Below are 15,396 nucleotides of genomic sequence, written 5' to 3'. Positions count from 1 at the left end.
AAGCAGCCACAGAAGATGTAGTCATTTTTTAATAATTTCAAATAGGAAAACAGTACTTCCCATTATTAACAATTTAAAGAGCCACTGAAGACAGATTAGTTAAAGCTAACATCTTCCAAACCTTATATTTAATTTAATTTTTTTTTAGCATTTAGACATGCAAGCATGTGTCACTGATTCAGTGAGTATAATAAAAAAATGCCTTGAACCTTATCCCACAAAACACTTAATAAAAAAATCCACAAGAGCTATTACACTGAAATTATTTGCTCCAACTTGTAGCTTTCATAGGCACAATATCAAGCAACATGCTAGAGATTTTGCATAGCTTTATTATTTCATTTTGCTTTTCATTTTGCAAATTTCACAGGAAAAGAACATCCAGTAATAATTCACAAACAAAACCACAATGCTCTAGGTATTTCTCAACCAAAAACATATAGTATTATGTATGGTTTTAGGATTGTAACAAAGAGGAAAATTGTAAGAATATAGCCACGGGTATTTTAAACTTTATTTTAGAAAACGGGCTGTGCGTAGGTTAAAGGGCCTTCTCCTCCTCCAATAAAGTCAGTGGGAAGTACTTGAGGATACCCCCCTCACGCACTCTCCAAATCACATTTTCAAAAGGGTGTAGGGCTATAAATAGATGTCATTTTGAAATGAGTAGTGTTTATCACAATACAATTTCACATCTGTGTTTACACACTCCAGTAACTGAGCTAATGTCAAGGGCACTTTTGCAGAAAATTATTAAATTGATGAACTGCTTGAAAATCCTAAATACTAAATGCTCATCCCTTAACCACAATTCTGTGTTAAATATGGCTTCTTATCTATGAGAATTCTGTGCTAAATGTGACCTTCTTAACTTACCTTGCATTACAATATATTAAAAAATCCATTAAGAAAGTGACACAACAGATAAAGCAGAAAGTTACTATTAAATCTTTACATGATTTTGATTGCAGAAATACCCACCATGAGAAGTGCTGCTTTTAATATTTTTCTTAATATTAATATTGTTTTTACTACTTGCAAGATTTGCAGCATTATATATAATGTTAATATAGGACTGACATTTTCAGGAACTGTCTATACAAAAGAAAGGAGTCATATTCATTTGGGGGTTAATTAGCAAAAACAAACTGTGAAAAACTTGAACTTTGCTTCTAAATAGATTTTAAAATGTTCATCCGTTGTTTGTTTTTTGTTTGTTTTGTTTTGTCAGAAATCTAGTTATGAAGCATGACTTTGCACAGGAGGAGTTACAAAGATATCCAGAGGTCACAAAATTTACCATTGGTATAATACCAGCTGATTTCTAATTTTTTTCCAGTATTTCATTAAAATCATGCTAATTATATGAGAATAGCAACCTCTCCAGTGTTCCCATTTTTTTCAATCCCCTCCCTTTAACAGCAGCTGGATTGCTCTCTATGAATACAGTACAGGAATCAGTTCTTAGTGAGACTTCCAGATTCTGGGTGGTGACTGAGATACAATCTTTCAACGCATTGTGAGAAATGAAGATGTATCTTTCATTGACAGTTTTGGAAAGTCTGAAAAATAGCTACAATTTATCATGACTAGAAAACCATGGTGAACTAAAAAGAAAAGAAAAACATAGTCCTCACTCACAAGTCTGAAGGTACAAAAATAATATAGAAGCCAAAAACAAACCAACAAAGCTTAACAGCAACATTTAAGGATTAAGGGGCAGCTTTTCAAAGGCATAAATGACAGTTAGGTCCCCAACTCCTGTTGACCTTCAGTGGGAGTTGAACACTTAACTGCTATTGTAGCTTTACAAATCTGCCCAGAAAATCTTCAATGATTATTTATTTTGGAGGCAGTACTCAATGTAAAAGAACTCAGAGTTTTCAACTTAGATAAATAAATAAATAAATAAATAAATTCAACAATCCTGGTTACATAAGAAGCCCCCTCTCCTTCATCTTCAATTTTTAATTGGCATTATCAGCTATACAAGAATTTTATTTCAGCCGTAAAACACTTGACTTCTGGAATAAAAGCAAATGCTGTTCTTCACCAGTCAATGCTAACTGAAATTACATGTAACGTTAGGGACTTCCATGGGCTTAAATTCTCGATATACAATTTCTTTCATTTGATAAAACTTAGTATTTAAAATCAGTGTTAGGACAATATAGAGGTTACCAAAATAGTGCTTCTTTGAAGATTATTATTATTCCACTACAAGATTGGTTGAGAAGTTTTATAGGAAAGGGGTATATGCCTTTGTAGCCAAAGACAGCAAAGGAGGAGGATTTTTTTTTAAAGTTTTAAACAGAAATATAACTGATTCTAATCAATGTCTAAAACCTTCTTTAAACAAGATTAATATAAAATTTTAGAAAATATAAACAAAACATGGAATCTCAGGGTGAAATGTCCTTATCTTCAGGAGGAAATATGGAATGTTTTATTATAGCCCAAAGCAGCCAAAGGCATTTCTGCTCATCATAGTAATTATTTATAACTAAAGCCATATTTTTCTATTCTTGGACTAGACATACCTATAACATTCCAAAGAAAGATACAGGTCATATTAGTTGGGGAATCTTCTTGGATTTTGATGATACCCAACAATTTTTATTAGTGCAAATATAAAAACTAAAGTTTATTTGCATGGACCAAATGAATTTATTACAGAACTCAATCATTCTATATTTCTAAGCACATTCCCTCCATGTTTGTTTTTTTCCTACTTTTTTTTCATTTTTGCTCTAATCTCCCTAATTAGTACAGTAAGATTGTCTCACTTGTTTAAAGCCTAAAAGCTTATGTGATACATCTATAGTTTTCTTTTTGTTCCTCATTCAGGACCTGGTTTATCAGTTATACCAATTTAATACCTCTTTGATTCTGTTTAAATTACTTTTTCAATACAACTTTATGGAGAACCTAGGTATATATTTCTATAATAAAGATTTATGACATCTGGTACATTCACTAAATCCACTGATTTGGTAACTTTCTCAAAAAGCAATTAAGTTTGTCTTAAAATCAAATTTAAACTAAAACATTAATTCCCAACTAATTTCTCCCTGCTATATCTTTAGTGGTAAAATTAATTGTTTTCCCTACCCATTTATATTTTCAGTAGACAAAAGCTATGCCTTAGCCATTTGCATTTCAATATTGTCCTAAAATAGGCTGCCCAGCGCAGTAAGAAATTATTTGCCATTTTATTTTTTATAGTTACATCACTCTACAATCATCTGCTTGCTAAAATCATTTCTGAGCCAGACCAGATACATAGTGTTTGATATACCAGTGCCACAGTCATGTAGGGCTACTGTTTGAAAGGCATGTTTACTAATTCAGCTAGTTTGTTGCTCATGAAGCCGTATCTGAGATTCCACTCAGGATGGCTTTTGTTCTTTGAAGAGAAATGAAAAAAAGGTATACAAACTTTTGTCTGAGGTGAGAGGAAGGAATCAACAATCAGAAACATCTGTTGAAACAAAAAGCATGTGTTGGTTGAGTCCAGCAGTAGTTAATCAGTTCTACTCCCTCCAATAGGAGTCAGTGGGGATTTATGTGTTATCTTTGTTAACACTGGTTAGTACCATTTTTGTGCTAACCATAGAGCAAACAGAGCAAATTCTAAAATATAATTATGAAAGTGTTCGTAATTAACTCATAACTCACGAGAGTCAAAGTGGAGCTGCAAATCATTTATGCATTGTCATCCCTAATGAGTGAAAAAACATTGTTTATTTCACCATCCACAGACTGTATGCTAATTTTATACCATTCTCTTCTCTGTATTCATTTTTATTAGGGGACTTTGAATTTCCAATTATTTCAGACATCTTAATAAAAAGGTTTTTATGCTTCACTTTACCAGCAGCTACTGGCTAGAGTTGTGACACATGACTAGGGTGAGGAGACCGCTAATGAAGTATGTTCCATCCAGATTATACAGAACTCTCTATGAAGGGAACTATAGTATAACTGTGCATTGTAGTTCAGATTCTCCTTGATTCCCTGAGGGATATCAAAGACTCATCCCTCATTGTAGGCCCTGCAGGCAATTGTGTATTTGCACTACTGCCTTTTACTTTATATACACATGTATATTATGGGCCTGATTCATTGGTACACTTCAGTCCTTTTATGCTGGCTCCATTAGTAAAGTCAGTTGCTCTAGCCACCGGAATACCTCTGGCATAGGGAGATGAGAGGCAAAGAGTTGTTGTAATGGCTCTATGCCACTCAACACCCCCAGAGCTTCTGAAATGGGGGCCTGGTTGGAGAGTTGCTTTTGTGACAGACTGAGAATATCCTGCCATACCCTGAATGAACTTTACTGAATCAGGTTGAATCCTGTTGAATTAGATTTAATATCTTTGGGGTTCATTGTATTAAAAACGCAGCTGTGTATGTGTTGTTCTGTTACTGCATGTATATAACTTCTTGTGGGAGAGTGACTAATACACTAAGGGCTTTTTGGAACAATATGTTTGAAGTGGGTTTCCTACGAAGTACCTGGGGGTAAGGGGAATGTAAATGACCCACTTTGAATCCACCCCTTTGAAGCTATGCACTGGGGAGGAAAACCCATTGTCTACTAATTACCCACACCTGGAAACTCTAGATCAAACAATGCACTAGACATGCTATGGGTCTGCTTGTTCTGAGCTGAAGACTGATGAACTTGTGGCCACAGAAGAAACTGTTTGAGTGAGGTGCTGAACGCCTGCTCCTGCTACAGCTCAGGTCAGAATTGGGGTGGTCTGGTAAACTTATTAGCATGAGTGTAGATTCCTTTATTGTTTCTAATGTTTTCTCCATAATGCAATTAACGTAAGAATGAAATAGGCTTGCATAAAAAGAGCTGTGTGGTATCAATAACCATGGGCAGTCACACTATTAACCATTTCTGAAGAGAACACAAGCAGGTGTGCTTGGGCAGCCTGTCTCTGCTGGAGATAACACAGTGACTAGAGGGAATTGTGGAGCCTGGAAATATCCCAGTCAGAAGGGTGTAAAAGGTGGGTCTCCACCCAAAAAGGCAACAGCTGGAGGACTGAGAGCAGGTGCTTTTGCTGGACCACTGAGGTGAAATACAGGTGCAGTTGCCTTAAACTGTGACAGCTTGCTTCAACTATTTCTGGCTGCCTGCATAGACCCTTGGCAACACAAATGGACAACAGTATGTTAGGGAAGCCTTGAGGATGCTCTAATTTACACTGATGTTTAAACTGGCCCCCAGCTACCCAAAACAGAGGAGATATAAAGCTGGAGGAAAGCCACATTTGCCCACACAACCTTGGCTCCTGTGCCAATTAGAGGTGGGAATGGAGAGGGATTCAGAGGAAACAGAATGCTAGTTTTGAAGAGATTAAATCTGAGACAATAGCTAGACATGCAAGAGGAGAAGCCAGAGGGGCGACTATAGACTAGATTAGACAAATGGGAAGAAGTCTGGAGTAGAAAGGCAGATTCAGAAATCATCAGTGAAGAGGTAGCTGCTGAAGCAATGGGAACAAATAACTTTACTGAGGGAGCATAGACAGAAAAGAGAGAGTACCAAGAACAGAATCCTGTGGGTTTGTCAATGGACAGGGAAAGGAAGGAGAAAGAGAAGTTGTTAAAGGGAATGCTGGAGGAATTATCAATAAGGCAAAAGATCAACCAGGAGAGCACAAAGTGGAAGAAGCCACATGAAGCTGAAAAGAAGAGAAATGGTCAACATTGTCTAGAGACAGCAGCCAGATCAAGAAGGATACAAATAGAGAAATGTCTCCTTGATTTGGCTAGTTGGTCATTAATGATCTCAGTGGAGGTAGTTTTGGGGGAGTGAAACTGGACTGGAGGGAATCAGGGAGCCAATGAGAAAATTAAGGTAGGAAACTAAGATAGTGAGAGTAAAGATATCTACAGAGTTCTGGCAAGAAAGGGGAGATGGGAGTTAGTATGAAAGGTAAGTTGTTATCAAGGTTAAAAAAAACCTCAACATAGCAAAAACAAGGGCATTCTTGAGGGAAGAGGGAAATGATCTAGACTGGAGAGATTGGTTAAAGATAAGGGAAAAGAGACAGAATATGCAGAAGGGGCCAAAGACACAGGAGGGAGGAAGGTCTGGTTCTGAATGGAGGGAAATATTCTCCTGGACCCATCATAGGATTGTGAAAGGTGGCTGCACCTCTACATCCAGAGCCCTCATCTTTGGAGTTGGACAAGGCTCCACATCCAAGTAAAACCATTGGAAGAGATTTTGGGACAATACAGACTCAGCAGCAATACTCAGACAACACTGAGATCATCTCCTTTATGTCCAATACTGACAGCACCATCACCCAGCTCTCCCAGTGCCTGGAGGAACAGAAGTTGGCTGAAACTAAATTTCTGTTAGATAGAAGCAACAGTGGTAGGGAAAGGGAAACATTTTAAAAAAAGAGCCAACACCAGAACTTCTTCTATCCAAGGCACCTGTTCTGACTTAAGAAAGTGTGCAGCCTGTGTCTCCTTCTGGACTCCACACTAGTACTCAGATAGATTCAGCTGCTGAAAAGACCTCTAGACTGGAGGATACACTCTTTGCAGTGCTCACAGATGAGGATCCAACAAATGTGTTCCACACCTTTGTCACCTCTAGGCTTGGCTACCAAAGCACATGATACCTGGAAATGAAAGTAATCCCTTACGAAGCTCCGCTTGGTTTAGGATGGTGCAATCTGCCTACTCAGCAACACAAAGAATTAAGAAAATATCACCCCAGTCTCCTGGATCAAATTAAAGGTTCAAGAACCTCAATGTGCTGCGGCTGAGCTACCTGAAAGATTGCTGCTCATTCCAGCATCAAGAGCTATTATGACAAATGTACTCACCACATATAATGAAACCACATCATTAGGATGAAGCTTGTGAAAAGAGAGGACAGAGATTTCCCAACTGCCAAACTATAGTAGATAAGGTTGCCAACTTTCTACTCACACAAAATTGAACACCCTTGCCCCGCCCCTTCTCCGAGGTACCGCTCCCGCTCACTCCAATCCCCCCTCCCTCTGTTGCTCGCTCTCCCCACCCTCACTCACTCACTCACTCACTCATTTTCACCAGGCTGGCTCAGCAGGTTAGGGTGCAGGAGGGGGCGAGGGCTCTGGCTGGGGGTGCTGGCTCTGGGGTGGGGCCAGGGATGATGGGTTTGGGGTGCAGGAGGGGGCTCTAGGCTGGGGGCTGGACCTGAGGGGTTTGGAGTATAGGAGAGGGCTCCAGGCTGAGGCAGGGGGTTGGGGTATCGGAGGGGTACAGGCTCTGGGCTAAGGGTGCAGGTCCCGGGGTGGAGCCAGAAATGAGGGGTTCAGGGTGTGGGGGGGGGGCTCCGGGCTGGGGCAGGGGGTTGGGGTGCGGGTGCGTGGGAGGGTTCCGTTGGGGGTGCAGGCTCTGGGGTGGGGCTGTGGATGAGAGGTTTGGGGTGTAGGAGGGTGCTCCAGGCTGGGACTGAGGGGTTTGGAGGGCGGAAGGGGGATCAGGGCTGGGGCCAAAGGCAGGGGCATGGGAGGGGGTGCAGGGTCTGGGTAGCGCTTACCTTAGGCAGCTCCCGGAAGCAGTGGCAAGTCCCCCCTCTGGCTCCTACGCAGAGACGCAGCCAGGTGGCTCTGCGCACTGCACCGTCCACAGGCACTGCCCCTGCAGCTGCCATTGGCTGCAGTTCCCGGCCAATGGGAGCTGTGGAGCTGGTGCTTGGGGAGGGGGCAGCGCGCAGAGCTCCCTGGCTGCCCTATACCTAGAAGCCGGAGAGAGAAGATGCCGCTACTTCTGGGAGCTGCACGGAGTCATGGCAGGCAGGGAGCTGACTTTTAACAGCCCGGTCAGCAGTGCTGACCAGAGCCGCCAGGGTCCTTTTTGACCGGGCATTACGGTTGAAAACCAGACACCTGGCAACCCTAATAGTAGCAGAAGTCCCTGCTGCAAGAACTGAGAAGGATCTAAACATAAAACCCATCTTTTTGACCTAGCTTTATCAAACACTTAACACTGTACTAGTGGAAAACTGAAAGAACTAAAGTAAACCTGTTAACTTTATGGAATAAGTGTGGTATAGAAAGACAGATAAACAGAGTGAGAGACAATTGGAAGTCACAAAAGAGGACTTCTTAGAGGGCATTCAACTTTTCTTAAAATAAGATTTGGAGCCTGTTTAGAGGAGCTTTTCATACTGAAGGTGTTTTCCTTTAACCATTTTTAGTTCTAGGGGCACCTAAAAATTCAAAGTTTGCTGGTCCCGGGTCCTGGCAGGGAGTGGGGCTGGCTGAGTGGGAGACGGAGCCCTGCTGGAGTGCTTCAGCCGGCAGGGACAGCAAAGCAGCCCCCTGTGGCAGGGGAGGAGCTCAGCAGTCCAACGCAGGGGGCCCTGCCGGGCAAGTGAGTCTTGAGAGAGCCAGGCCTGGGCAGACTCTGTTCCTGCTCCAGCCTGGCTGATAGTGCCACTCCTGAGGGGCCAGAGTAATTCCCGACCAGCCCTGGCCACACTACCAGCGCGCTCCGCCAGGCAGACATAGTCACGTCCCAGCGGTGAGTGTGGCTGGGGGACAGGGTGTGAGACAGTGGGTCTCTGGGAGGTTTGTGGGGGGGCTCTGGGCAGTGAGGGGGTGGGGAAGGTCTTTGTGTGTTGGGGTGCTGGGCAGTGGAGGTCTGTGTGGGGCACTGGGCAGTTGTGGTGGTAGGGCTTTGTGGCAGCACGCCTGAAAGTTAAAAGTGTTGGGGTACCCTGGCCAACCGTGGCAGTTTGGCGCTCCGATGGTGGGAGTACCCTGCAGATCCGGCTGCTGCGGGCAGTGAGGGGTCTCTGAGCCACCGTGGGTGGTGGGGGACTGCACAGCTCTTGGCTGGCGCAGGTAGCAGGGGGCCCCCGGAGCTCCGGGCTGCCTTGGGTGGCAGGTAGCCCTGCAGCTCCCAGTCACCAAGGGCAGCAGAGCCCCCCGCAGCTCCCAGCTGCTGAGGGCGGCAGGGGCCCCCAGAGCTCCAAGCCTCGGGCAGTAGGGGACCCTACCTGCTACCTATGTGATTGTTTTAATTAAATATATTTTTGTTATTGTATTGAATAAATATTTAAATTATCATTTATATTTCTTTTTGTTTAATTTTTTATGGAAAACAAGAATGCCAGCTGTAGGTGGTGGGGGGAGGGAGGCTGAAGATGCTGTGCTTGGGGGCATGCAAGGTGTAAATCCGGCCCTGGGCATAAGAAGAGTAGAACAGCTACCAGGAGCTGGGTCTTGCTACAACTGTACAAATCCTACCATGCTTTGTGAGCTGAGAATAAAATTTTATTTTTTAAAGAATTCATCTGCAAATTAAGGAACTTTAAAAAGAAATGAGATAGAAGTTTGAATTGAGAAAATATACTGAAAAGACAATTCCTTTCATTCACTAGCTTCCATATTACCAGGGATTATAACAATTTCTTAAATCTTCTGTGAGACTGATAATCTTCATAGATGAATGCAAATCACAGTGAAAAATTAAACTGGGCGAGACTCTCAAAAATATTAACATATGCAGAATATGTGCATAAGATTATTTCAGGCAAAATCATTATACAATGACTCCAATAGGATTTAAATAAAATACTGGTCATCTTTTCACAATAATCATTTTAAGGAAAGAATATTATCCAGTATACAGCTTCATTTAGGCAATGGATAAATATATTCTACTGTAAACAGATTTTACAGTGTAAACTGTCCAGCTGTTTTATAGGTATGCCTGTATTTGCAGAATGTAAATATAAGCCAAAGCCTAGAGTTTAAAATTCTCTTATTTTGCAAAAGGCCTGCTAACCCCTACTCTACAAAAATTCCAAAACCTGGAAAAAGTCTTTCTCTTCTTGTTTGACAATATGGCTTCTCAAATGTATTCACCTTTATTCCCTCACTAGTTCCAAACATGTATCATGTGTGCAGTTTAAAATTAGTTATACAGTGACTTGTATGTAGATATTTACATTATTTTTACTCCAATTCCTCCTGCCTTATTTACAGTACCACAGAGTCCAGGAGCAGTCCCCTTATGTTCAATATTGCCTAAACATAAATCAAAATATTTTAAGAGATAATTTATTGGGTTTAACATGAACAAAGACATTAACACAGTAGCACCTTGTTAGTTACAAAGAAGAACAATTTTAAATAATTTCTCAACGTGAATTTTAAATGGGTGCACTGCTCACAAAGGGTGAAGCCACAAGTGAGTGCTACAGGACATTCCAAATGCTTCACTCTATTATAAATATAATTGTAGAAAGGTTGATCCAGTGGTTAGGGCCCTAGTCTGGGCTGTAGAAGACCTATGTTCAAGTCCCTGCTCTGAGAAAATCTTCTTGTGTGACCCTTGACAGGCCAGTTAGTCTCCCAGGCCCAAATCCACAAAGGTATCTTGCTACTTAAGTCCCAGTTTTGGCTCTACTGTGATCAATAAAAATGGCAAATCTTGCAGGTGCCTACACTCATTTGGTGCCCAAGTTTCAGCTTCTGGGCGTGCACACTGCTGCCTCCCTCTAGGCATCTGAATGCCCATCTCCCATGTAAGCCACAGAGCAATTCAGAAGCCAGAGAAGAAGATAGGTGTTCAGCTGCCTAACTTGTGCTCAGGGCCTGATTTGGCAGGCATGCTCAGAGGTCCCCTTCTGGATTGGATCCCTTTCAAGACCTGGGTGGAGGAGGTGATGATGTCCACTTTATAACTTTTAGTGCAGTGTTTACAGCACTTGCCTGGGATGTGAGAGGCCCAGGCTCAATTCTCCCTTTCTCTGCCAGAGGGGGAGGAAAGATTTGAACAGGGGTCACCCAGAGCTACAACCACTGGACTATGAGATAGTCTGATGTAGGACTCCCTCTGTCTCTCCTGTTGAAGCTGTTCCACTGTGGATAAATAGTGAAAGAGTCATTGGAGCAAGAGGACTGGACCCAGGGTCTCCCACCTCCTAGCTGAGTGCACTAACTACTGGAGTACAGAGTCATTCCCTTTCCCATGCTCACACTCTCTCTCCCTCTAAGCCAGTGACTAAGTATTTAACCATAGTGAAACAGTCACTGGGTCAGAGAGACAGACAGAATGACTATGTAGCCTGGTGCTCAGGACATCCCCCTGGGAGTGGGAGACCCAGGGTTCAGTGCCCCTGCTCCAGTCACTCCAGGCACCTATCTCTCCCCATATATTGTATAGGGAGCCTAGGCACCTTAGTTAGGCTTTGTGGATTGCAGTCTTGTTCCTGTCATTTTCTAGGCACCTATAAGTTAGGTCTTGTCTTCACATACAGTGGCATAGCTGCACCAGTGCAGCTGCGCCATTGTAGCACTTCATTGTAGCGCTACTATGTCAATGGGAGAGCTTCTCCCATGGGCATAGATAATCCACCTCTCCCACAGGCAGTAGCTATGTTGATGGGAGAAGCTGTCCCGTCGACATAGCTCTGTGTGCACGGAGAGTTAGGTTGGTATAACTAGGTCACTCAGTGCTATGGATTTTTCACACCCCTGAGCAACGTAGTCATACCGACATAGGGCCATAGTGTAGACCTGGCCTTAGGCACTATGACGCTCAGTGTTAAAAAAACAAACAAACGCCTCAGTCCTTTTGTGGATCTGGACCTCTGTGTTTCAATTCCCTATGTGTGAAATGGGGACAGTGATACTTCCCTACCTCACAGGGATGTTGTGATGATAAATATATTAAATACTGAGGCACTGAGATACTATGGTGATGGGGGCCATATAAGGCTACATCTACACTACAGGGGGGGGGTCGATTTAAGATACGCAAATTCAGCTACGCGAATAGCGTAGCTGAATTCGACGTATCGCAGCCGACTTACCCCGCTGTGAGGACGGCGGCAAAATCGACCTCCGCGGCTTCCCGTCGACGGCTCTTACTCCCACCTTCGCTGGTGGAGTAAGAGCGTCGATTCGGGGATCGATTGTCGCGTCCTGACGGGACGCAATAAATTGATCCCCGAGAGGTCGATTTCTACCCGCCGATTCAGGCGGGTAGTGTAGACCTAGCCTAAGTAAGACAGGTATAGGACTATGATGGAGCCAATAATATCCTCTAAAATGAATGAAAATAGGTTTTCTATAGGATGGATGGATAAAAAACATTATATATAATCAGACTCATTACATAATTCTATATTATGTATATTGTTGATACATACAATATATTCATTCACTAGCCAAAGGAGGATCTGCTGATGTAGTATATCCCATTCACCCCATTCAAGGAGGTGACTGCAACCAACAGAAGCTTCCTCTCTCGGGCACCTACCACCAACTTAGGTGTGGCATCAAAGGAATATTCTCTCTCACAGCACTACAAGAGGAGGCTACTGAAAGAGTTATTTTTCCTTTTCCAGAAAAGACAGTAGGGAAGAAATCTGACTGGCGGCAGCTCCCACACTACAGGGTCGTTACAGAGAGCAAGTGGGGACCCCGATGAAGAGGCCCAATACCAGTCTGGCTACTGAAGGATTCAAGCTCTGAGGCATAGTGAACATCATTTCTTTAGATAGGAGCCCAGCAGAGCAGTAGCACTACCAGTCATTCATTATCAAACCTAAAGTGTCTCCCATACAGAGAGGCACAGAAACACAAATAGCTGGTGGGCCACAAATAGCTGGTGGGATATATAATCAGTAAAAAACACAATGAAATCCTGAGCTACAAATGGCTTTGATTCCATTCAACAACTTCACTCTGCCCGGCTCTACTCATTTCTCCCCTTTTATATATGCTTAGTACTCTCTCGGACTGCGATCCTCCCTCTTAGCTACAGCTTTCATTGCAGCTACTGGTTACAACTGTTAGAGGTCAGAGTTTGGCACCTGTCATTAGCAGTCACGTACTTTGAAGATAACCAGTGTGAGGGCATGTTAGCTTATTTTTTTCTTTCATTGGTAGTGCATGAGAATTCAGTGATATATTGTTTAATGCATGGAATATACAGGGTAGCTTATTATCTTAAAAATTGAATAATAATCTCTTTCATATTACAGCAACAGATACCATGGAAACTTCCATGATAGCTACTGAAGGAGTTCATTAGCACTTTGCTACTAATTTGCTCAGAGTAAGCAGGCAGAGTGCTCCCTGAAGTCAGGAGACAGACAACACAACCAAGAGCAGAACAAATATGTTGAAACTGAAGTAGTAGTTTCACTTTATTAGGTTTGTCAGTAATTCTGTCACTCAGCAGGACGCATCATCAGAGCCACATGTAGCACAGCATCTTCTTGACAAGAAGAATCTAATAAATCATGAATAACAGGTATGAGATGAAAAGTGTGATCATTAAGAAACAAAATTAAATACAAAAATCTACACTTAAAATACATCATGGAGCTGATTCACGCACCCTTGAGCAAGGAAATTCTGAGTCAACACATGGCTGGGTGTTCTTATCAATTGTCTTAAACAGTGGATGATCTTCTGAAAAAGTGGGGAGGGGTGTGTGGATATAGATCCTTGTATCACTAAAGACTAGAATTTTTATCATATCCATTAGTAAAAAAAAGTTTCAATGGAGATATGGACACTGTAAAAAACTAAAGAGATCTTAAGATTTTTGATTTGTAACATGAAATTAATTTTCACATCACTGACATTTTAATAGCCAAGTGAAGGGTCAAATTACAGAGGATTTAAAAATTTTCATATGGTTTTTTGCTTAACATATTTTCTTTCACATATTTGCAAGCACCCTCCTCTTGCGGGGGGAGCTGATGTAACATGACAAAGCTTTATGAAAAGTGAACTCTGCTCATGTACAGTCATCACTGACAGAGGGCCCCACTCTCTGGAAAGGGACGTTTGTGATATACTGCAAATAGGAGTGAAAAATAAGTAACATTCATGTGTAACCAGCACTCAGATTGGGAGGAGGGTGAAGTTTACAACTGATTATGCCACATTTCCACTTCTCATTTCTGCTGGACAAAAACAAGCTGAGGAAAAGGAGCTTTATATCTCATTTTCATGCTACCTATCTCGGCCCACTGAAACACTGTGTATAGCATATGTCAAGTATCCTTTCAGCTGTGTACTTTTCACCTTAGCACCAAAACACACAAACAAATCCCTAAAAAGAAGTAACTGCTCTTAACATTTAGTTTAAGTTAGGCCAAAAATGGCCTAGTTTAGTTAAACGTTTAGTTTAAGTTAGGTTTTGGCCAAAAATGGATGAAAAATATTTAAAACACTGGAGAATTTAATAGTGAGGGATTTTGTTTGTTCTTTTGCTGTGTGGCTCAAAAACCAATACCCACACTGAATTAAAAACAAAGCAACTCCAGAAACAATTGCAGACCAGATTTTACCCTGTCACAATATGAAATAATTTCTTTACCAAACTCTGCTCTCTGTATTTACAGTATACACTGTTCAGTATGCCATTTTCACAATGAAAGAAAATACTGTCCATATCCTCAACATACTTCCCCCACACATATTTCTATAAGAAGCAAAGAAGAGTCAAGCAGGCTTTGCATACTTAGGATATGGTGTGGCATAACTCCATTCTGAAGAATTACAAGGGGGAACGCATACCCAATGATGGAATTGTTAGCACAAAGAATAACCTGTGTATAGAATGCAATCACATCAACACAGTTCTCCACTAGTGTGGAGGGTGTGGGGGGAGGAAGAGTGAACCAGGTCAGAAAATCACTGCTGCTTCAGTAAGTGTCTGTTAAATATTGATTGGAGTCAATCAATATTTCGCCTTTCCAAAGAACCTGAAAGTGTACATTTGTTGGCATATGATAGTTGCAAAGTAGGGAAGATAGTGATAAAGCAAAAGGTTATTTATGAAGCAACTGATACACATCACTGTGCTGCACAAATACTACTGAACTAGTACCTAGTTAGTACTTGATATTCATAAAAAAAAATACATAGAAAGAATCAAACCTGTGACCAGTTCTCTGATTTCCAAATCTGTAGTCTTGCGGAGCAATCGTACTAATGCTGGGATACCACCACAGTTTTTCAGAGCAATTTTGTTGTCATCATTTGCTTTCCCATACACCAAGTTTCTCAAAGCTCCACAGGCACTACGGTGGACTTCTGTCATTCGATGATCCAACAGGTCCACCAGTAACTGTATTCCTCCTTGTCTTCTTATCTGAAACAGCCAAAAGTGACAACCATGATATTAGGGAATGAGCAGGTGTAGTGCACACATTATTCAGCTTAATAAACAGTGGTTCTCAAATTAATGGTATGCATAGCACTTGCTTGTGGTCCAAGAAGAGCTGCAAGTTCATATGGTGCTGGCTCCTCCCCTTTGACAGCACTGAAAGCAAAGCTCTTTGCAGTGAAGATCCTGGACAACTGTTAAAGCAACTGAAACAATGAGGAGCCAAAA

At 41.9% G+C, this 15,396-nt stretch overlaps 1 protein-coding gene across 2 annotated transcripts in view; it reads right to left on the bottom strand.

The window, feature by feature from the left end:
* The window catches only part of CTNND2 (catenin delta 2), a 535,412-nt gene that overhangs the window by 224,416 nt on the left and 295,600 nt on the right, over nt 1-15,396 (bottom strand). For both annotated transcript variants that reach the window (XM_065399924.1, XM_065399925.1), the window contains exon 6: nt 14,940-15,153. In XM_065399924.1, the coding sequence (XP_065255996.1) occupies nt 14,940-15,153 (214 nt within the window). The remainder of the gene's footprint in view (nt 1-14,939; nt 15,154-15,396) is intronic.

Source organism: Emys orbicularis, chromosome 2 (assembly GCF_028017835.1).
Source record: "Emys orbicularis isolate rEmyOrb1 chromosome 2, rEmyOrb1.hap1, whole genome shotgun sequence".
In the NCBI taxonomy this organism is placed as follows: Eukaryota; Metazoa; Chordata; order Testudines; family Emydidae; genus Emys; species Emys orbicularis.
This window is presented reverse-complemented; position numbering and strand designations above follow the sequence as displayed.